Source organism: Lithobates pipiens, unplaced genomic scaffold (genome assembly GCF_037356315.1).
Source record: "Lithobates pipiens isolate NorthernLeopardFrog02 unplaced genomic scaffold, aLitPip1_a1.2 Scaffold_1, whole genome shotgun sequence".
NCBI lineage: Eukaryota > Metazoa > Chordata > Amphibia > Anura > Ranidae > Lithobates > Lithobates pipiens.
The window spans coordinates 223,766,396-223,788,166 of NW_027507685.1; the positions used below are offsets into that span (position 1 = coordinate 223,766,396).

The following is a 21,771-nucleotide window of genomic DNA, read 5'->3' on the forward strand; positions in this document are numbered from 1 at the left end:
GCAAAACAATGGCAGTGCCAGAGTGGGGGTGCAGCCTGTAAAGAGCAGGGTCAAAGTTCCTTTTTAAAGCAGTAGGTTCTTTCTTTTTCTATTTTCCTCCAGGTGGTCCAGTCAGTAAGCCTAATTGTTAAACAAACCAGCTCTCCAGCAAATGCATCTGTTATAGAGATGAGTAAAAACATTTAACACTGACAGGGGTGCTTAAAATGATTTCAGCAGACAACGGGTTGAAGCCTGATGTCGGCTGACGTCGCAGAGCCAATCCAGGCTGGGGCGAGATCGCAACAATATGGTCGAGATCCACCCACAACCCTAAACCGGTGCCTGGCCCCGCCTCTCAGCGAGCCACTGAGAGTCAGAGCCAGCCCCCCCCTTCTACATCTCAAAGCTCCAGTTAGCTCAGGGGAAGGGCAGAGCAGACAGCGGTGACTGACAATCAGCAGCTCTCTGCTCGGAGCTTTGAGAACCTAGCGATCAGCGGTGTTGGAGGTGGTGGGGGACAGATGCACAGTCGGACTGATGCTGCATCCATCTAGGTTAGTATGATTCTGGGAAAAAAAATACCAAACTCCTTTTAGTACTTCTCTTAGTTCACCTAGTACACACGATCAGAAAATTGTACGAAAAATACCGCTTTTAAAGCGATTCGTATGATAATCTGATCGTACGCAGCTTTCGAGAGCCGATCACAACAGTTCATCATAAATTATTCGAAGGGACAAACACAAAAAATTTTCTTGTACAGATTTGGGCAGAAAATACAATATTTTTCATCTCTTCCAAATTTTTATTCTGTCGTACGAGAATTTTCGTAACTTTAGTAAACTCTTCATTTTCGATATGGAGACTAGCATGCAAAAAAACGGATGATTATTCATCCAATAATCTCATCGTGTGTACCAGGCTTTCGGGCCATCTGTTGGCTGTCCCTCCTCTACACTGAAGCTGCCGCTGGGAGCCAATCATATGACCAGACCGGAGTGCCCTCAGAATAGGCAAGTATAAGCATTTTCCTCGTTTGGCTGTACTTCTCCTGTGAATCACAGGAGTGCAGTTTGTTTTCAGCAGACAGCGGGTTAAAGTCAGCTGTTGGGCGACGTCCGAGCCGGTCCAGGCACGGGCAAGATTGCGACAATGAAGTCTGTGAGCTGCCCATTCCCACAGCCCAGCGCTTCAGTGAGCGCAGGGGGGGGGGCGAGGTTTGGGCGCAGAGCAGAGAGCTGCTCAGGGAGCCCTGAGAACCGTGATCAGTGGTTTTTGATCGCTTAATTCTTTGTTAGAGGTGCCAGGGGACAGATGCAGCACCTACAGAAGTATGATTCTTAAAAAACAAACACCATACATCTCTTTTGAGCTTAAATAGTATTTACCTGCACTTCTACTTTAAGATGAAACCTGGTTATCATAGTCAACTGCTCCACTTGTGTTACTATAGTGTACATGCATATGCTACTCATTGTGTACATGTGTGCTGAAATTTTATAGATGTACAGCGAGGGAAAGTACTTGATCCCCTGCTGACTTTCATCATTTCTTTGTCAGTGGACAAACGTACAGTCTATAATTTTAATGATGACTTTTTTATTTTTTTTTTAACAGTGAGAGACAAAATAACAACAAAATAATCCAGAAAAACGCATTTCAAAAAAATTATAAATTAATTTGCATTTTAATGAGTGAAATAAGTATTTAATCCCCTATCAATCAGCAAGATTTCTGACACCCAGGTGTCTTCTATACAGATAACAAGCTGAGTTTAAGAGCACTTCCTTAAAAGGAGTGCTCTTAATCTCAGCTTGTTGTTTACTTCTGTGGACAGGTGTCGTTTATACAATCAATCAGATTCCAATCTCTCCACCATGGCCAAAACAAGAGAGCTGTCCAAGGATGTCGGGGACAAGATTGTAGACCCACACAAGGCTGGAATGGGCTACAAGACCATCCCCAAGCAGCTTGGTGAGAGGATGACAACAGATGGTGCGATAATTCGCAAATGGAAGAAACACAAAACTGTCAATCTCCCTCAATCTGGGGCTCCATGCAAGATCTCACCTCGTGGAGTTTCAATGATCATGAGATAGGGGAATCGGCCCAGAACTACACGGGAGAATCTTGTCCCGTGTGATCTCAAGGCAGCTGGGACCATAGTCACCAAGAAAACAATTGGTAACACACTATATGCCGCGAAGGACTGAAATCCTGCAGTGTGCGCAAGGTCCCCCTGCTCAAGAAAGAACATGTACAGGCCCGTCTTAAAGCGGTTGTATACCCGCTGAATTATTTGTTATTTTTTTCTCACCTGCAAAGGAAGAGTCATAATGAGCTAGTATGCACCGCATACTAGCTCATTATGAAATACTTACCTTAGAACGAGGCCCTGACATCTGGCCCGATCCACGCCGAGGGAGCTGACATGTTCCCTCTGCGTTTCTTCCGGTTATCGTGGCTCCGGCGATGTGAGTGGCCGGAGCCGCGATATCGTCACTCCCGCACATGCGCGCGGGAGATTTCTCTCCGGCAGGGTCCGGCGTCTGCCAGACTTTCAGCCAAAAATCCCCTTTGCGCATGCGCCGCTGCAGTCAGCGGTGCATTGCGAGGGGAATATCTCCTAAACCGTAATGGTTTAGGAGATATATATATTTTTTTTTTTACCTACAGGTAAGCCTTATTATAGGCTTTCCTGTAGGCAAAAGTCCCAAATTTGATAATACAACCACTTTAAGTTTGCTAATGAACATCTGAATGATTCAGAGGATGACTGGGTGGAAGTGTTGTGGTCAGATGAGACCAAAATCAAGCTATTTGGCATCAACTCGCTGTGTTTGGAGGAGGAGGAATGCTGCCTATGACCCTAAGACCACCATCCCCACCATCAAACATGGAGGTGGAAACATTATGCTTTGGGGGTGTTTTCTGCTAAGGGGACAGGACAACTTCACTGCATCACAGGGACAATGGACTGGCAAATTTTAAGTGAGAACCTCCTTTCCTCAGCCATGACATTGAAAATGGGTTGTGGATGGGTATTCCAGCATGACAATGACCCAAAACACACGGCCAAGGCAACAAACGAGTGGCTCAAGAGGAAGCACATTAAGGTCCTGAAGTGGCCTAGCCAGTCTCCAGACCTTAATCCCATAGAAAATATGTGGCGGGAGCTGAAGGTTCCAGTTACCAAATGTCAGCCCTGAAACCTTAATGACTTGGAGAGGATCTGCAAAGAGGAGTGGGACAAAATTCCTCCTGAGATGTGTGCAAACCTGGTGGCCAACTACAAGAAACATCTGATCTCTGCGATTGCCAACAAGGGTTTCTCCACCAAGTACGAAGTCATGTTTTGTGAAGGGGTCAAATATTTATTTCACTCATTAACCACTTGAGGTCCGCGCGACAGCCGAATGACGGCCACAGCACGGACCTGAATTTCCGGGAGGCCGTCATAGGACATCCTACCCTTTTGCGCGTGCCCCCAGGCGCTGTGATCACCAAGTCACCGAGACTCAGGTGATCACCGATCCGAGTAAGGGCCCATCCCAGCCCCTTACCACATGATCAGCTGTCAGCCAATGACAGCTTATCACGTGTATAAACAAAAGCTTGGTAAACAAAAGCTGATCACCAGCTTATGCTCAAGGGACATCTGTCCCAAAGAGGAAGGAGGCACATCTGCCTCCTCCTCTGTGTCTGCAAGTGCCACCTATCAATGCCCACCAGTGGTGCCAATCAGTGCCACCTAGCAGTGCTGCCTTTCAGTTTAACCTATCATTGCCCATCACTGCCTCCCATCAGTGCTCCACCACATCGGTGCCTATCAATGCAGCCTCATCAGCGCACATCAATGAAGGAGAAAAATGACCTCTTTGCAAAATTTTATAACAAAATATATATATATAAAAAAAAAAAGTTTTATTTTTTTTAAATGTGGTCTTTTTAAATTGAAATTTTTTATTTTTTTTTAACAAAAAATAAAAACCACAGAGGTGATCAAATACCACCAAAAGAAAGCTCTATTTGTGGGGAAAAAATTATAAAAATTTCATTTGGGTACAGTGTTGTATGACCGCACAATTGTCATTCAAAGTACGACAGCGCTGAAAGCTGAAAATTGGTCTGGACAGGAGGGGGGTTAAAGTGCCCAGTAAGCAAATGGTTAAAAGGCATAAATCTATAACTTTTTTTTTTTAAATGCGTTTTTTTTCTGGATACTTTTGTTGTTATTTTGTCTCTCACTGTTACAAAGTCAGCAGGGGATCAAATACTTTTTTTTTTTTTTCCCCTCACTGTGTGTGTGTGTGTGTGTGTGTGTGTGTGTGTGTGTGTATGCATGTGTATGTTTTATCCATGTATTTAGCCTTTTACCTGGAATTCAGCTTTAATAGATACGAGATGATGCAAATTTGCAATATATAAGGCTTCAAAATCTTTCTTTTCTCTTGAACCAGCCCTGATGGTCTCGAGGAGCTGTGGCGAGGTCAAGCCCTGTGTCCGGACCAGTACAACAAATTCTTTGGCTCCTGTAGAGAGCCTGGCTACAAAAGAGATCGAGTCCTTCTGCAGCCACCTAACAAAGCCCCACCTCACCGAGTAACCGTCTGCAAGAACTACCAGGTGACTCTCTCTTGATAATAGTAACGTCAATGTATGGCTGCTTAAAATTTTAAGATGGTAGAATAAAAAAATATATATACACTATGTTCAAATGTATATGATATTAAGTAACATTAAAGCTTCCAGAAACAAAGTCAAAGCCTTGCCATGCCCCCTGTGTTCAAGGCTGTTTTGTAGAGATCATGATTCCCTAGGTCAGTGATGGTGAACCTTGGCACCCCAGATGTTTTGGAACTACATTTCCCATGATGCTCATGCACTCTGCAGTGTAGATGAGCATCATGGGAAATGTAGTTTCAAAACATCTGGGGTGCCAAGGTTCACCATCACTGCCCTAGGTACACCTGCATGATTGTGCAAGCTCTGCCCCTTGCAACTTCTTTTTTTTTTTTTTCATAAAAGCTAATGCTAGAATGCTCTAGTAAAATCAAGTTCTTTTTTGCTTTAAATGCTAGCTACGGTTCTACCTTGCTTTTAGCTTTCCTGAACCATAAGGAGTCTTGCGACTCCCCTTAACGGAACCTTTTACCCTGTATAGTCTTTTTGATGAACTTGGTCATATATCTGTAGGGATGAACAGGAGGAGACAAAATAAACAATTGGTGATCACAGTCTGTATATTTTAGATCTTTGTGGCATTCCCCTAGCCCTGCTGAACTAGGCAATGACCCACAAGTGCTTTAAGTAAAATGCAGCCCTGCCTGTACCCCGTAATGCAAAGCAGCCTATGGAGAGTAGCCCATGGAATAATGGATGCGGCTTATCTTCGACTTTTAAAGCTGAAGTTGGAGCTTGGCATACAAAGCAGAAATGTGTGATAGGAAAGCCTGACCACTGTAAAATATTTGCACACATGGGGATCTATTTCTAAAAAAAAATTTTTACCAGATGGCACAAGCATTTGTCCAACCGGCACACTTTTTTTCCCTGTATTTACTCTAATAGGATTATTTCATTTGATCATCAGCTCCATCTAGTGGCCAAAATGCAGTCTCTTTTTTTTTTGATGAGTTTCATAAAAATGATGGAATTTTTAGCCACTAGATGGTGCTGACAATCGTAGGAAATATTCATATGAGAGTACATGCAAGGGGAATTTGTGCAGGCTGAACAAAAGCTTGTGACATTCATCCAACTAATGTTTTATAAATAGACCCGATAATATGTATTCTAATTTTTACTGTCTTTTCTATCGTCCCCCTCGTATCCGTCTCTATGTCAGTTTTTTGAGCTTGATGTCTACAACAGCGACGGTTCTCCACTGACAGAAGACCAGATTCACCAGCAGATGCTCTTCCTACGAGCGCACTCCAAAAAAACTGACAAGGAGCCGGTGGGTGTGCTCACCACAGACCACAGGAACAGCTGGGGCCGAGCGTACAATACGCTAATCCGTGGTAAGTGTGTTCTGAGTAAATACAGCTGAAGCTTATGGAAGGAACAGCAGATGACAACAGCCCTTTCAATAAGGCCTCGTTCACAAAGGTGTACTACAGCGTACACCCATGAGAGGGCTGTGTTTACCCACACAGGGATGCACAGGTGTTCTGTGCAGGCAGTCCCATTCATGCCAATTGGGGTGCAGCAGCTGCATGAACACAGCCACTGCTCCCAATTTGACATCCATGCGGGTGCAGGTACACTGAACCAAATGCAGACAGTATGTTCAGGGCCGAAAAACCCACAACAATGTCAATATGGGAGCATTGCAATTTAATGAGAATTAAAATTGAAGCACAAGTGGTTCATATACAACTTTATTCCATTAAAAGACAAGGGTACAATCCAAAAAAGTAGTCAGCGTGTTTGGGGGGGGGGGCGGGGGGTTATCCCTTGGCATGTAGGGACAGACTTATAGTTGATCTTAACTGAGAAGTCAGGGGAAGAGGCACGTGGGGGAGGAAATATTATGAGCTCCATTTTGGATAGATTGAGTTTGAGGAAGTGGTGTGAAATCCAGGCTAATATGTTAGTAAATCAGTGATGGAGGCTATCAGCTGACCCAGGGAGGAGGTGTAGATTTAGAATAGGAGAGGTCCAGGGACAGGACCTTGGGGGACCCCAACGGGGAGAGGAGGAAGTAGACTTGTAAGTGACACTGAAGGTGCAGTGAGATGGGTAAGATTTGAACCAACGGACAGCACAGTCACGGAAACCAAAGAAATTTTAGTTTTTTGAAGAGGAGGGGGTGGTCAACTGTATCATAGGCAGCGGAGAGTTCCAAGAGTAGGAGTACGGAATAGCGACCGTTGGTTTTAGCTGTTAGTCGTTTGTGAGTTTTAGGAGAGCAGTTTCTGTGGAGTGTTTGGGGGCGAAATCCAGACTGAAGGCTATCGAGATGTTTATTCTCGATGAGGTGGCAGCTCAGCCTGTTGTACACTAGACGTTCAAGGAGTTTTGAGGCAAAAGGGAGAAGGGAGATGGGTGGGGTCCAGTGAGTCCCTTTTAGGTATGAGGGTGATTAGTGCATGTTTTAGAAGGTTGGGGGAAGATTGCAGTAGAGAGAGAGAGATTGAAGGTATGATTTAAAGAGTGTAGGATAAAGCCAGAGGGTGACCGTAGTATTTGCGAGGAAACGGGGCAGGGTATTAAATGGGCATTCGAAAAAAATGTAGTCACTTTCTCTATAGTAGCTGGGCTAAATGAGGGAAATATTGATTGTGCAGGTGGACAAGAGGGGTAAGGTAAAGGAGATATCTGTAAAGTGGAGATCTCGTCACAAACTGCATCTATCTTATTTTTGAAGTGATTAGCAATCTCCTGGGGAGTGAGTAAATTAGTAAGTGGAGGTAATGAAGGATTAAGTAGAGGGTCCCAGGTAGAAAAGAGCTGATGGGGACTGTGTGTTAATGGGAGTTATAAAGTAGTAGTGTTTGGAAGTGTGGAGGCAAGAATTGTATTTTTGAAGGGCAGATTTATATTGGTTGATGTCTTGCTGGGACTTATTATGCCACAGGCGCTTAAGAGCGTGGCTACGCTTTTTTTTTTTTTTAGGCTTGTGGTATTGTCTTCTTGCCAGGTTTCTAGCGGTCGGCCCTGATTCTGTGTGTAGTGAGGTGGCCAAGGTTTCCAGGGTGTATGACCATGAACCGTTGTTTACAGAAGTGGCCGGGTTGAGGAAGGACCAGGCTGAGATTTTGTCATAGAGACGATCTGTTGCAGAAAAAAAAGAGTTAAGATGGTGAAGGTTTATATGTGTAATTGTTAGGTAGTTGGAAGGCGAGGTGGAGGAAGACAAGGAGACAGTGAAGCTAATAAGTTAGTGATCAGAGAGAGGAAAGAATTGTTGGAGAGGTTGTACGGGGTGCATAGATAGAATACAAGGTCAAGGCAGTTGCCATCAGAGTGAGTAGACGCGTATGTCCATTGTTTTAGGTCAAAAGAGGAAGTTAAGCTCAGAAGTTTTAACATTAACAGGGATGTTGAAGTCAACGAGGATGATTGTGGGAATTTCAGAAGAGAGGAAGTAGGGTAGCCAGACTGAGAAGTCATCAAGGAAGCTTGATACTGGTCCATGAAGCAGACAGCACAGCAATTACCAAAAAAACTGGAGAGAATAGATGAATACAGTGAGCTTCTAATTAGGAGAGGGAGGTGGATGAAGGATCTGAAAGTGCTAGGAGGATTCCAACTACACCTCCTTTCCATCCACCAGGCCTGGGAGAGTGAATCCAGAGGACGCCACCATGGGGAGAGGGCAGCAGGAGGGGGAAAGTCAGATTCATGAAGCCAGATTTCAGTGATTGCAAGTAGGTTAAAGGATTTTGTGGTAAAAGGTGTGCTAAAGGTTATTATACTAAGAATACTGCACAGCACTGACATAACATTGTAATCATTTTAGAAGTAATTAATGAATATCTCAGCAAAAAATGTTGTTCCATGGGATGCCTAAAATCTGACAATCACACAAGAAAGAAATGACATGACTTGTTCTATACAGGATGTGTACAGAAAGCCTTCAGGTTGTCATATTGCAGTGGGTTTTGCAGAAAATTACAGAGCTGCAGATTGAAAAGGAACGTTTTTATTTATTTGCTATATTTTATCCCCCCCCCATGAAGGTGGAGTTACCATATCAATCCATCCACAGTTTTTATTTGTGTCTTTATCTCCAGACCGTCTGAACAGGGAGTCTGTCCGGAGCATCCAGCGCAGTCTGTTTACGGTGTGTCTGGACGCCACCGCACTGAAGTACTCTGAAGATCTGTACAGCAGTCGTACTGCCGCTCAGATGCTGCATGGTGGAGGGAGCCACGCCAACAGTGGGAATCGCTGGTTTGATAAAACCCTGCAGGTGTGTTTAGCACTGCACCCTCACTGTGTCCTCTGTGTTCTTCCCTCTGTAGTGATAGATTACATTCTGTGTTTCTCTGTGCTATGGCACTGATGCAGCATGTCTCAGATAATGTGCTGGGCCTATTAAAAAAAATAAAAACAGAAAAAGGCATTCGCTCTGAGTAAGTAGCTCCAGTGAAACTAATTTCAGTGGTTTACTGTACTCTGCCATTCATCATTGCCCAATGGTGTTCCACAGAAAGGTCCTGAACCGTGCCCGAGCTGGGTTATGTGTGTCCATGGACACAGTGCGGCTTGGCCTCACTCCCTCCTCATTGGATTTGATTGACAGCAGCAGGAGCCAATGGCTTCAGCTGCTGCCTCTGTGTCTGTGAGGCTAGAGGGAGAGGCGATGCTGCTCTAGAGCACAGCGCTGGATCAAAATAGGAACCAGGTAAGTATTTAGGGGGTGGGTCGTGGGTAGCTGATAATAGAAGTTTTTTTTTTTTTACCTTTAATTCAGAGAATGCATTAACGTAAAAAAAAACTTCTGCATTTAAAAGCACTTTGTCTTGCACAGTTGCGCAATCTCCTTTGCTGTACTGAAATTGCTCAGTCCGATTTCTCTGCACACTGTAATGCCTCACAGTGTATGTTAGAAGCTTTAGCAAGCCAAATACAGCCCACCTAATTTCCTGGCTGGGAAATGTCCAGAATTATCTAGCATTTTCCTCCTCCGCCTGACTCTCTTGCCCACCCTTTCATTCAGTGGATTGCACTTCTTTCAAGCTCCGTTCACATCTAGGTGTCACAGGTCGTGGGTGGAATTGCTGCGATTCTGCCCTCGATCCCAAAACACAGCGAATTGCGGGACGCCCTTGCGATCCCCCTTACTTCCAACGGCACCCCAATCGTGCCACAATTTTGCCACGATTGTTGTCAGACGAATTGCTTTAAAATCGCGCAAACAAAATGACAGAACTTCTTTTTGGCGACAGGCGTAGCGGGATTCTTCAGGTGACAATTGCAGCAAAATCGCACCGAGATTGGGGTGCCATTGGAAGTAACGGTCATCGGAAGGGGGTCCCACGATTTGCTGTGATTCGAGATCGCGGGTAGAATCGCAGCAATTACGCCCGTGGTCCAGGATGCCTGGATGTGAACCAAGCCTTAATCATGGAGGCTCCCTACCCCTCTCCCCACTCCCGTGTCACTGGAGTTGATAGCAGCAGGAGCCAATGACTTCCCGCTCCTATCAATCTGCTGATTGAGGAGGGAGACGGTGGCGATAACCGCTGCTCTCGTGCACATCGCTGGATTGGATAGGACTCGGGTAAGAATAAGGTGGAGCTGGGGGGGATCCTGCAGCAGAGAAGGTTTTTTTTTTACCTTAATACACAGAAGAAAAAATTTTATTTTTGTACTCGCTGAAAAATCTTTTGCTTTGAGTTACCCACTTGGCCTCCAGAAGGTTTTACCCCCTTTATGACCAGGGTCTTTTTGCTATCCAGCACTGTCCTACCTTAACTGACAATACTGTACGCAAATGGAATAAATATCTATTTTTTTCCATGAAAAATAGAGCTTTCTTTTGGTGTTTGATCACCACCTGGGTTTTTCATTTTTTTTTCCGATTTTATAAATGAAAAAAGACAGAAAATTTTGAAAAAAAAAAACCAAAACAATATTTTCTACTTTTATGTTCTAAAATATATCCAATAAAAAAAACATTTCTTTTATAAATCAAGGTCAAAATGTTTTCTGCCACATGTCTTTGGTAAAAAAATAAAAAAATAAATCCCAATATGTGTATATTTAATGGTTTGTGCAAAAGTAAAAGCATTTACAAACTATGGTGTATATATACCGGATATATTTGCAGCTATAAACGCTATACTGTAATGGCGGTGATCAGCAACCTATAGGCCCTTTTCACACTGGGGGGGTGCGGGCGCTGGTGGTAAAACGGCACTATTTTTAGCTCCGTTTTAGCTGTGGGTATTCGTCCACTAGCAGGGCAGTTTTACCCCCTGCTAGCGGCCGAGAAAGGGTTAAAACCACTGCAAAGTGCTGCTGCAGTGGCACTTTGCCGGCGGTATAGCCGCACTGCCCCATTCACTTCAATGGGCAGGAGCGGTGGAGGAGCAGTATACACACAACTCCTTCACTGCTCCAAAGATGCTGCTAGCAGAACTTTTTTTTTCTGTCCTGTCAGCGCACCGCTCCAGTGTGAAAGCCCTCGGGCTTTCACACTGGAGTGTGAGGAGCGGCTCTTTCAGGGCGCTTTGCAGGTGCTATTTTTAGCGATATTTGTAGCGCCTGCAAAGCACCCCAGTGTGAAAGGGCTCATAGTGGGACTGCGATAGTGTCACCAGCGATGTCAGTTGGTGACGAATACATCAATCAGTGATAATACTGTACACTGAAACTGTACTAATGACACTGGCTGGGAAGGGGTTAACATCTAGGGGCAATCAAGGGGTTAAATAGGATCTGAAGATCCAGCTGTGTCCTCCGAGGAACGCCGAGAAAAAGATATTATGTTGAGTACAAAAATCCCATTTGGATGGTACAGTGGAAACTTGGATTTCGAGCATAATCCGTTCCAGGAGAATGCATATAATCGAAAGCACTCCCATATCAAAGCGAGTTTCCCCATAGAAGTCAATGGAAACGAAGATAATTTTTTCCGCATTGACTTCTATTGCATGCAATACCGCATGTGGCCAGAGGTGGGAGGGAGCCAGAGAGCCTCGGAAATACTCGGGGACAGCTCGGCTGAACTCGGAAAGGCTTGGGAACTGAGTGTTTCCGAACGGCTCCGAATCCTTCCGCGTGTCACCGGCACCCCCACACCTCTGGCCAAATGCGCTACTGCACACCCCATTGGCTTGAATTCTGCTCGTTTTGCGAGACAACGCTCAGAATTTGAGTCAGAAATTTAAAATAAAAATAAAAAAAGTTGCCCGTCTTTGAAAAACACTCGTTTACCGCGTCACTCGTAAACGAAGGTTCCACTGTATTGTCAATCAAATACCAATATGTGTTACATAATTTTGATATTGTAATTGATGATGCTTGTTTGTGATCGCCCATACACAGATTGATAACAAATTGATATATATGGCCACCTTTACTGCCATTGTCGGGGTGGTCTGCACCAGCTTAATAAATAAGGCCATACACCTCGCTTCCCTCTCCCTTACTAATATCTCACGACATCGCTCCCAACAACTAACTCCTTGCAGCACCCTTTACCTTCCTAAGCACCGCGCACAGTGACACTGAGTATGACTCCTGCAGTTCGTGGTGGGAGAAGACGGAACATGCGGTCTCATATATGATCAAGCAACAGCTGACGCTTCTGCGGTCCTGAGGATGCTGAGACATGTTTTAGACTACTGGTACGTGAGTAGTATGTTTCCCTTGTATATGTGAGTGTTTGCATTTCTATCCATCAAGTCCAGGGATTTACACATCACAGGCTGGAGACCTGTCTTTTCTGTGCTACAATTATATGGATACAGCTAGGTCACTGCCCCACCCCCAGTCTGTAACTGGACAGAGAGGGACCAGCAGCAGTTCCAACCTCACCTCACCCTGCTCTCTCCTCCTATCAACATGTTCCTTGTCAGTACATGTGCCTGCGGCATATATGATTGGCTCCTAGTGCTGCCCCCCTCTCTCCCAGTCTGTGTGCTGCTGTGCAAGGAATTACAAGAGGATTGCAGCAGGTCCAATTCAGTTAATTACAATAACTGCATTAATATATAGATTTCAATCTTTTTTAATGTGTAATTATATTAACCACTTCAGCCCCGGAAGGCTTTGCCCCCTTAATGACCAGGCCATTTTTTGCAATACGGCACTGCGCCACTTTAACTGACAATTGCGCAATTGTGCAACGTTGTACCCAAACAAAATTGACGTACTCCCCGTACGTAATAGAGCTTACTTTTGGTTGGATTTGATCACCTCTGCAGTTTTTATATTTTGCGCTATAAACAAAAAGAGAGCAACAATTTTTTTACTTTCTGTATAATATCCAAAAAAATAATAATATATAACAAAAACAAATTGATTCATCAGTTTAGGCCGATTATATATTCTACATGTTTTTGGTAAAAAAAAAAAAATCGCAATTATTTATTTTTTATTGTGTTTACTGGTAATGGCGGCAATCTGCGATTTTTAGCGGGACTGCGACATTGCAGCGGACACATCTGACCCCAAAATACACTTTGGAGACCAGTGACATTATTACAGTAATCAGTGCTATAAAAATGCTGGAAGGGAAGGGGTTAACACTAGGGGGCGATCAAGGGGGTTAAGTGTGTTCCCTTGGTGTGTTCTAACTGTAGGGGGGATGGGCTTCTAGGGACATGACAGAGATCACTGCTCCCGATCACTTGGAACAGAAGATCTCTGACATGTCAGCTGGCAAAACGGTGAATCGCCTTGTTACAAAGGCAGTTCCCCGTTCTGCCTCTGTGCACCACGATCACGGGTCACCGACGGACATAGAGTCTGCCAGACCTGTGGACACGCTCGCACCTGCTATCTCTTATGCAAAGACAACGCACATCTACGGCGGTTTCCACAGGAGAGCAGACCTGCTGCAGTATGACAGCGGCTGGTCGGCAAGCGGTTAACCGCTTACCCCCCTCCCCCTTCATGACCAGGCCATTTTTTTTGCGATATAGCACTGCATTACTTTAACTGACAATTACGCTGTCATGCAACACTGTACCCAAATAAAATTTGAGCTTTCTATTTGATCACCTTTGCGTTTTTTTATTTTTTGCGCTATAAACAAAAGACCAATTTTGAAAAAAACTCAATGTTTTTTTTACTTTCTGCGATAAAACATATCCAATAAAACAATTTAAAAAAATCTAATTTCTTCATAAATTTAGGCCAATATGTATTCTGCTACATATTTTTGGTAAAAACAAATCCCAAGAAGCGTATATTGATTGGTTTACATGAACGCTATAGTGTCTAAAAATTCTGGGATAGGATATATTTATGGAGTTTTCAAAAAAAAAAAATGTTTTAACCACTTCAGTTCCGGACCAATAAACACCTTAAGGACCAGAGGTCTTTTTGCAATTTCGCACTGCGCTGCTTTAACTGGTAATTGCGCGGTCATGCAATATTGCACCCAAACGAAATTTGCGTCCTTTTCTTCCCACAAATAGAGCTTTCTTTTGATGGTATTTGATTGCCTCTGCGATTTTTTTTTTTTTGCGATATAAATGAAAAAAGAGCGAAAATTTTGAAAAAAAAAGATATTTTCTTCTTTTTGTTATAAGAAAAATCGAATAAACTAAATTTTAGTCATACATTGAGGGCAAAATTTATTCAGCCACATGTCTTTAGTAAAAAAAATGTCAATAAGCGTATATTTTTTGGTTTGCGCAAAAGTTATAGCGTCTACAAACTAGAGTACATTTTCTGGAATTTACACAGCTTTTAATTTATGACTGCCTATCTAATTTCTTGAGGTGCTAAAATGGCAGGGCAGTACAACCCCCCCCCCCCAAATGACCCCATTTTGGAAAGTAGACACCCCAAGGAAATTGCTGATGGGTATGTTGAGCCCATTGAATATTTATTTTTTTTGTCCTAAGGGATTGAATAATGACAAAAAAAAAAAATAAAAATTTTTTTTTACAAAAAGTTGTCACTAAATGATATATTGCTCACACATGCCATGGTTATATGTGAAATGACACCCCAAAATACATTCTGCTGCTTCTCCCGAGTACGGGGATACCACATGTGTGGGACTTTTTGGGAGTCTAGTCGCGCACGGCACCCCGAAAACCAATCACCACCTTCAGGATTTCTAAGGGTGCAAATTTTTGATTTAACTCCTCACTACCTATCACAGTTTCGAAGGCCATAAAATGCCAAAATAGCACAAAACCCCCCCAAATGACCCCATTTTGGAAAGTAGACACCCCAAGCTATTTACTGAGAGGCATGTTGAGTCCATGGAATATTTTATATTTTGCCAAAAGTTGCGGGAATATTACAAACTTTTTTTTTTTTGCACAAAGTTGTCACTAAATGATATATTGCTCACACATGCTATGGGCAGAAGTCAAATTACACCCCAAAATAAATTCTGCTGCTTCTCCCGAGTACGGGGATACCACATGTGGGGGACTTTTTGGGAGCCTAGTTAACTAGCTACCTAGCGACACTGATGCAGCGTTCAGAAAAATGATCGCTTAGTGACACTGGCAAAAGGGGGTGAAAGGGTTAACTAGCGGCAATCAGGGGGTTAAAAACATTATTGGGTAGTATATCGGGGTACCTAGCGATATAAAAACCTGGCGGTGAACCTAAAAAAATAACTAGCTACCTAGCGACTGTAGCGACACTAATGCAGCGATCAGAAAAACGATCGCTTAGTGACACTGGCAAAAGGGGGTGAAAGGGTTAACTAGCGGCAATCAGGGGGTTAAAAACATTATTGGGTAGTATATCGGGGTACCTAGCGATATAAAAACCTGGCGGTGAACCTAAAAAAATAACTAGCTACCTAGCGACACATGCAGCGATCAGAAAAATGATCGCTTAGTGACACTGGCAAAAGGGGGTGAAAGGGTTAACTCTAGGGGCAATCAGGGGGTTAAATCTTTATTGGGGGGTGATAGGGGGCTACCCTGGACCTAACACTAACTGTCCTGACAGTTTTTACTGTCACAACTGACACTGAATGCATTGATCAGTAAAGAAATGATCAATGCAATCAGTGACACTGTGACTGGGGGCGGGGGGGGGATCGGGGGGCGATCGGGGGGGGGATCGGGGGGGGTTTGTGTGCCTGTGTGTACCTACATGTCAGTGTAGTGTTCGTGCAGACTTACTTTTACTCTTCTCCTCGTAGTCCGGTCAAAAAGACCGCCCCGAGGAGAATGACATCACTTCCTCCTTCCTGTGTAAACAATACACAGGGGAGGAAGCTTCTCATTGGCCAGGAGCGATCCAGAGGGGGTGGCCGAAAACGAACGGCCATCCCCTCATCACGGAGCGCTCCTGGACCGAATCGGACCGCCGTAACCAGCGGGAGGGGGTCCGATGGGACCCCCCACCCGCTGGAAGGCAATCACGTAGATGTACGTGATTCTGCCTGCCTGTGCCATTGTGCTGACGTACAATGGCAATACGGCGGTCCTGAAGTGGTTAATTCATTTTTTTTTATTTTTATACTAGTAATGGTGGTGATCAGCAACTTATAGCTGGACTGCAACATTGTGGTGGACAATCGGACACTGACAGTTTGGGAACCAGTGGCACGAATACAGAGATCAGTGCTAAAAATATGCACTGTACTATGACACTGTCTGGGAAGGGGTAAACATCTAGGGTGATCAAAGGGTTAAATGTGTGCCTAGCCAGTGTTTGTGTACTGTGAGTTGGCTTTACTAAGAGAAGTAATGGATTTTGTTTTCTGCTTTGCAAGAACACAAAATCCTTACTTACCTCGGGCAGAACTGAAATCTGCCTTGTTTACATAGGCAGATCTCAGTTCTCTGTGTAATACCGATGATTGGCGGGTGCCGGAGGACACTGAGTGCCCGGCAACCACAGATTTGGCTTCTGCTGTGAATATTCATTTTATTTAAATATATAAAATATATATATATATTCTGCACAGGAGAGCCACTCTGTAGCAGTAAAACTGAAATGGGACTGATGTATTTTTTGTATATCGGCCCATAGTACACCTTTTCAAGAAAAACTTCATTCTGCCCTAAGAAGGTTCCAGTTTCTTTGTGTATACTACAATGTAATGTGTGTTTTTTTTGTTTTGTTTTTTCCCATGTATCTTCACATTTTTAGTTATAACTCGATTACTTTGGGACTAATTTGTATTCCTCCTCCAGTTCCAGGGGTCCCAGTTTGCTGCCTCCTCGAACACCCATCACCAGAGTCCCTCCCCCGAGGAAGCTGTATTTCAATTTTCCCCCAGAGACTAAGCAGCACGTAGAGCAGGCCAAGCAGAACCTGGACATGTGAGTGGGTGATGCTCTGTCGCTGGTAATGGGGGGTGGTCTTCTGGGTGCTGTAAAATGTAATAAGTCACTGGTGATGTTTATAGCAAATCATTTTGCCCTTTGCCTTTTTTTTTTTAAGCTGGTGATTCTGCCAGTAATATAATCTTGTCCTAGAGTGACAATGCTCGCTGACATTACTGTATCCATGGAGAAGCAGCATTGTCACACTACGACAGGACTACAGAATACCTCACCCTCTCCTTATCACCATAACATTGGGTGGAGGTGTGAACTGTAAGCAATGGAACGTATAACAGACAGCAGAAGTATAGCGCACCGGACTTTATACTCCCATGGGATTTCTGGCAGGACCAACGGGTATTTTTGCACTTATTGAATAGATATAACAAAACACTTATGGTATAGTAACAGATCAAAAGGGAGCAAGTGGAGTGCAATGACCTGAGTCCTCCTCTCCTTGAAATTCTATGGGCACATTTTCTCTGCCTTAGTTCCTGTGTGGTGGAGTGCCCATTTACTCACCATGCTCAATTGCAGGCAAAAGCTCCTGGAGCCCCATGTCCTTCAACATCCTGGCTTCCTGTACATGCACAGGGAAGATACGTTTGTCTGCTTCCCTCCCTCAATAGTTCAGAGGGGGGGACACACTCATACCTCCCAACTGTCCCTGATTTCGAGGGACTGTCCCTGATTTGGAGCAATGTCCCTCTGTCCCTCATTCCTCCTCATTTGTCCCTCATTTTGGTCTGATCCATATAGTTGTATATAAAATTCACTTTTTTCTTTCAAAAAGTGTTTCCCAGCGCTAAACCTTTCATCCAATTCTACATTTCTGCATTGCTATACATTTTAAAAGCCAATATAAAGGAATGGTAGTGGTAACAAAAAGCACTTGTGGATTTAATTAACCTTTTTTGGGGTTAATTCTCTAAGGGGGTGTGGCAGGGGCGTGTCCTATGTCTACATACATTTTCTAGTAGGTGTCCCTCATTCCCGTCTCAAAATGTACATATGCACACTTGATAAGACAGTGATGGTTGGGCAAGTGATCTGCAGCCATGTAGAGGGGCTGTCTAGTACTATCAGGACGGGTGTGCAAGAAGCAAGGCAACATTCTAATAGCATGCAGCTTCTCTGGGGACCACTTCCTCAGTTGCTACCACTGTACTCCTGTTCTGTGGGGTGTCCTATCTGTGTCCTTGGGTCTGGAATCTCTCCAGCTCTTCACTTGTGTTACCAGAGCTACCCTGGACGACTCCTAAGACTGACACCTGAGGATAGTCACCACTAGCTGTTTGTATTTTGAACAGTTTTTAGCTGAAGTAATGATTCTGTTACACTCTCTGTGCATTAGAATCTTAGAGTTAAAGAGGAAGTAAACCCTGATGAGTTTACTTTCTCTTTCATTCCCTGCAAAGGTAAAGCATAATGGACTACTATGCATCGCATAGTATCCCATTATGTGTCACTTACCTGACACAGGAGCCAGCGAAGTCACCGCTGTCCCCTGTAGTCCAGCGCATCCATCTTCTGGGTGGGTCTCGCAGCTCCGCCGCTGTCATTCGGTGAAGCCACGATGACGTCACTCCCGTGCATGCGTGCGGGAGCCGAGACGCGCGGCATCTTCGTTATCGAGGATGCCACGCTCAGTGCGCCTGCACGCCGCTGTCTACAGTGCATGCGCCGTAGACAGCGGTGCCCGTCTTTGGGCAAATATCTCCTAAACCGTATAGGTTTGGGAGATATTTCTTGGACCTACAGGTAAGCCTTAATCTAGGCTTACCTGTAGGTCAAAGTGGTTTGTAAGGGTTTACAACCACTTTAATGCTATGCAATCACATGTTACTCTAATTAAGCCACTGAGATGTTGCTGTAAGGACTCCATGTTTGTGCAGCTTTCATATGGTTGTGCATCTTTTAATATTCTGATCTATCTATCTATCTATCTATCTATCTATCTCTATCTTTTTTTATATTTTAAAGTGAACTTATCCTTTACCCCAGGTTCACACTGATGCAGTGCAGGACACCACATGTAATTCGCACAGGAATCGCAACACATTCCTGTGTAAATTATATGCAGTGTCTCTGGGTGCGATTTGAGCCATGGATTTGTATGGTTCAAACTGCATTCGCACCAAATTCAAGCAGGACCTTCTTTTTTTTTTTATTTTATTTTTTTTGTTTGCAAAACATAGTGAGATTTGCAGAATCGATTCTGGTGCAAACGAAATTCAGGGTGTCGTTAACATGCACTCCACAACCCGGTTCGCATGAACAAGTTGTGATTTTTAATGTGGTGCAGAATCCGCAGCGAATTTGCACCGCATCTAGTGTGAACCAAGGCTCAAGCACAGATATTTCACCAACAAAGTCCTCAAGAGGTTGGAAGCCCTTGCTAATTTAAAAAAATTTATAAAAAAAAAAAATTAAAAGTCAGCAGCTACAAATACTGCAGCCGCTGACTTTTAATAATCAGACACTTACCTGTCCCAGGGTCCAGCGATGCAGGGGAACGAAACCCCCCCCCCCCCTCGTTCCCCACTCCGCTCGCTGTGCCGTCATTCGTACTGTGGACACCCGGCTGTGGCTTCACAGCCGGGCACTCACTGCGCATGTGCGAGCGGCGCAGGGCGCCTTGATACGCCGCACAGTCACCTGGGACACGTGAAAGATCCCAGATGACTGTGCGGCGCGAGGGGAAGTGATGTTACCAGCCCGGGCAAGGAAGAAGGCAGACTACGAGGGACCCACTAGCAACAGGTATTTAGAGGTGAGTAAAAAAAAAAAAAATTTTCCCCTATTATTTATTTATTTTTTTAAGAATTTTAAACAATTTGTTATTTTTTTTGGTGGCAACACCACTTTAACTCTTAACGATCTGCAGAAAAAGTGAAAAATCAGTTTAGGTGGGCCCTTCAACCAGCTAGTAAATTTTTGCATAGAGGGAGGTGACTGGAACACCAGAATAAAAACCAGGTAAGCACGGGGAAACTATAAAAACTCTATGAAGATGAGCCCAGGACCCAAACGCTACACATCCATGGGGCTAACCACTTATCCTCAATAGTGCACTCCCACAGCCCAGAAATGTAGAGGTCTCTGTGTAAAATAAAATCTGGAATTGAAATAACTTTCTAAACGAAATATTATCCGAGGTGGTTACGGGTTTTTTTTTTTTTTTTGTTTTTTTTTGATGAGAGGTTTGTTTCTTTAGAAATTCCCCAATATGTGTGTTTTAAAGCTGAACCAATAATCTTTTTTCGCTGTCATTACGGATGGTTTTCTGACCACCACTGTAAGGGGCATTCTTCCTACTGACCAATAATGTAAGGGACATTTTTCCTCTGGGGTGAAAAGTTTGAGAGATGTCCCAAATGATCTGGTAATCAAATGTCCCCACTGCTATTACAAACACACATGGGCCGCTTTGTTCAGAAACCAATCAACCTATCAATAGGTTTTTCTTTTGTGGGAGGAAACTGAAGGGAAAAAAAAACCCCCATTCAAACTTGAGTATTATGAACATATTCCATTGAGCTCATGCCTGATGGCAATTGATCTCATGAACCCAGTTCCACAAGATGGCACCATTAATCTGGCACTACATGTAGAAATAACAGACAGTCGGGTAATACTAGCCGCATTTGAAAACAAGCTCCTGATTGTGCATTATCCCTAAATCTTTACTTTTCTCACCCTTTACAGACTGGTGAATGATTTGGACATCTGCTGTTTCACCTTTCCCGATTTTGGGAAGAAGTTCCCACAGAAACACAATCTCAGTCCTGGAGCTTTCCTACAGATCTCCCTTCAGCTAGCCTATTACAGGTAAGGAAAAGAATGAGATGATTTGTTTGGTTGGAGCATGGGGCCACTAGCTAGCTTGACCTGATATTCCTCCCAAACCTCTCCGCAGGTTACACAGCTCCTTATGTGCCACATGTGAGGTGGTTTCACTGCGAGTATTTCATCAGGGAAGATCGGATGTTGTGCGCTGTTCCTCCCCCGAGGCCCTGGAATTTGTACAAGCTGCTGATGATCCAAGCAAATCGGTATGGGTTGGGGCAGTCACATGGCATTGCCATGGATCCTCAGGGGAGGAGTTATTTGATAGCAGGATACCTATTCCTATACCTAGATAAGCTTGTGTTAGGTTCCATAAAATACAAAAGTGCACAAAAAAGAGGCATTCATCAAGTGCAGACAGGCAATCCACTCATTCATAACCGCGAGTAATACCCCATTGATGTATTTTGTAATCAATAGGCCACATGCTTATGAATGTTAACTGAGCTTACAGAATGGAAGATTCTTCTTTAAATGACAAGGACACTTTATGCAGTTTTGTGTATGCGTTTTTTTTTTCTGGTGTAATTTTGTACTCTGCTTTTGGTGTACTAGGTGGAAGAGAAGCTGGCTTTAATGCTGAGAGCGATACAAAGTCACCAAACCGCTAGAGAGCAGGTAGCAAGTGTAATTTTAATTTATTTTTATGCATGAAATTTACAATCAAAGATGCTTGCGATCAATTGATTTCTAGATGAGGGCTCTTTCTGTTACTTTGGAACTTCATTTTGATTTTATTTGACTCTTGTCTTCCTTATCCCATTCTTACCAGTCCTATACTAAAGCGCAACTTCACCCTAAAGGGGTGTGCTGCCTATTGCAACTTAAGGGGGGTGGTTGACGGGTGGAGAATATGTGTCTCAACTAAACATTTTTACAAAATCGTTTAAATAAAGCCTATCTGCCTGACCAGAGAGTGTGGTTAGGGCATATGAATGCTAATACAGCTTCTACCCTGCTATGCCAGCCTTCAGGAAGGAAATGTCAGCACAGAATGTTAAGCCGG

At 43.9% G+C, this 21,771-nt stretch overlaps 1 protein-coding gene across 1 annotated transcript in view; it reads left to right on the plus strand.

Moving 5' to 3' along the window:
• The window catches only part of LOC143983616 (carnitine O-acetyltransferase-like), a gene marked incomplete at its 3' end in the record, with an annotated part of 48,769 nt that extends 27,386 nt beyond the window's left edge, over window positions 1-21,383 (plus strand). Inside the window, 8 exon segments of the mRNA XM_077483537.1 lie at window positions 4,443-4,608; window positions 5,831-6,005; window positions 8,724-8,902; window positions 12,187-12,287; window positions 16,785-16,913; window positions 20,625-20,747; window positions 20,836-20,971; window positions 21,321-21,383. Coding sequence (XP_077339663.1) covers window positions 4,443-4,608; window positions 5,831-6,005; window positions 8,724-8,902; window positions 12,187-12,287; window positions 16,785-16,913; window positions 20,625-20,747; window positions 20,836-20,971; window positions 21,321-21,383 — 1,072 coding nt within the window.
• Window positions 21,384-21,771: the final 388 nt, after the last annotated feature.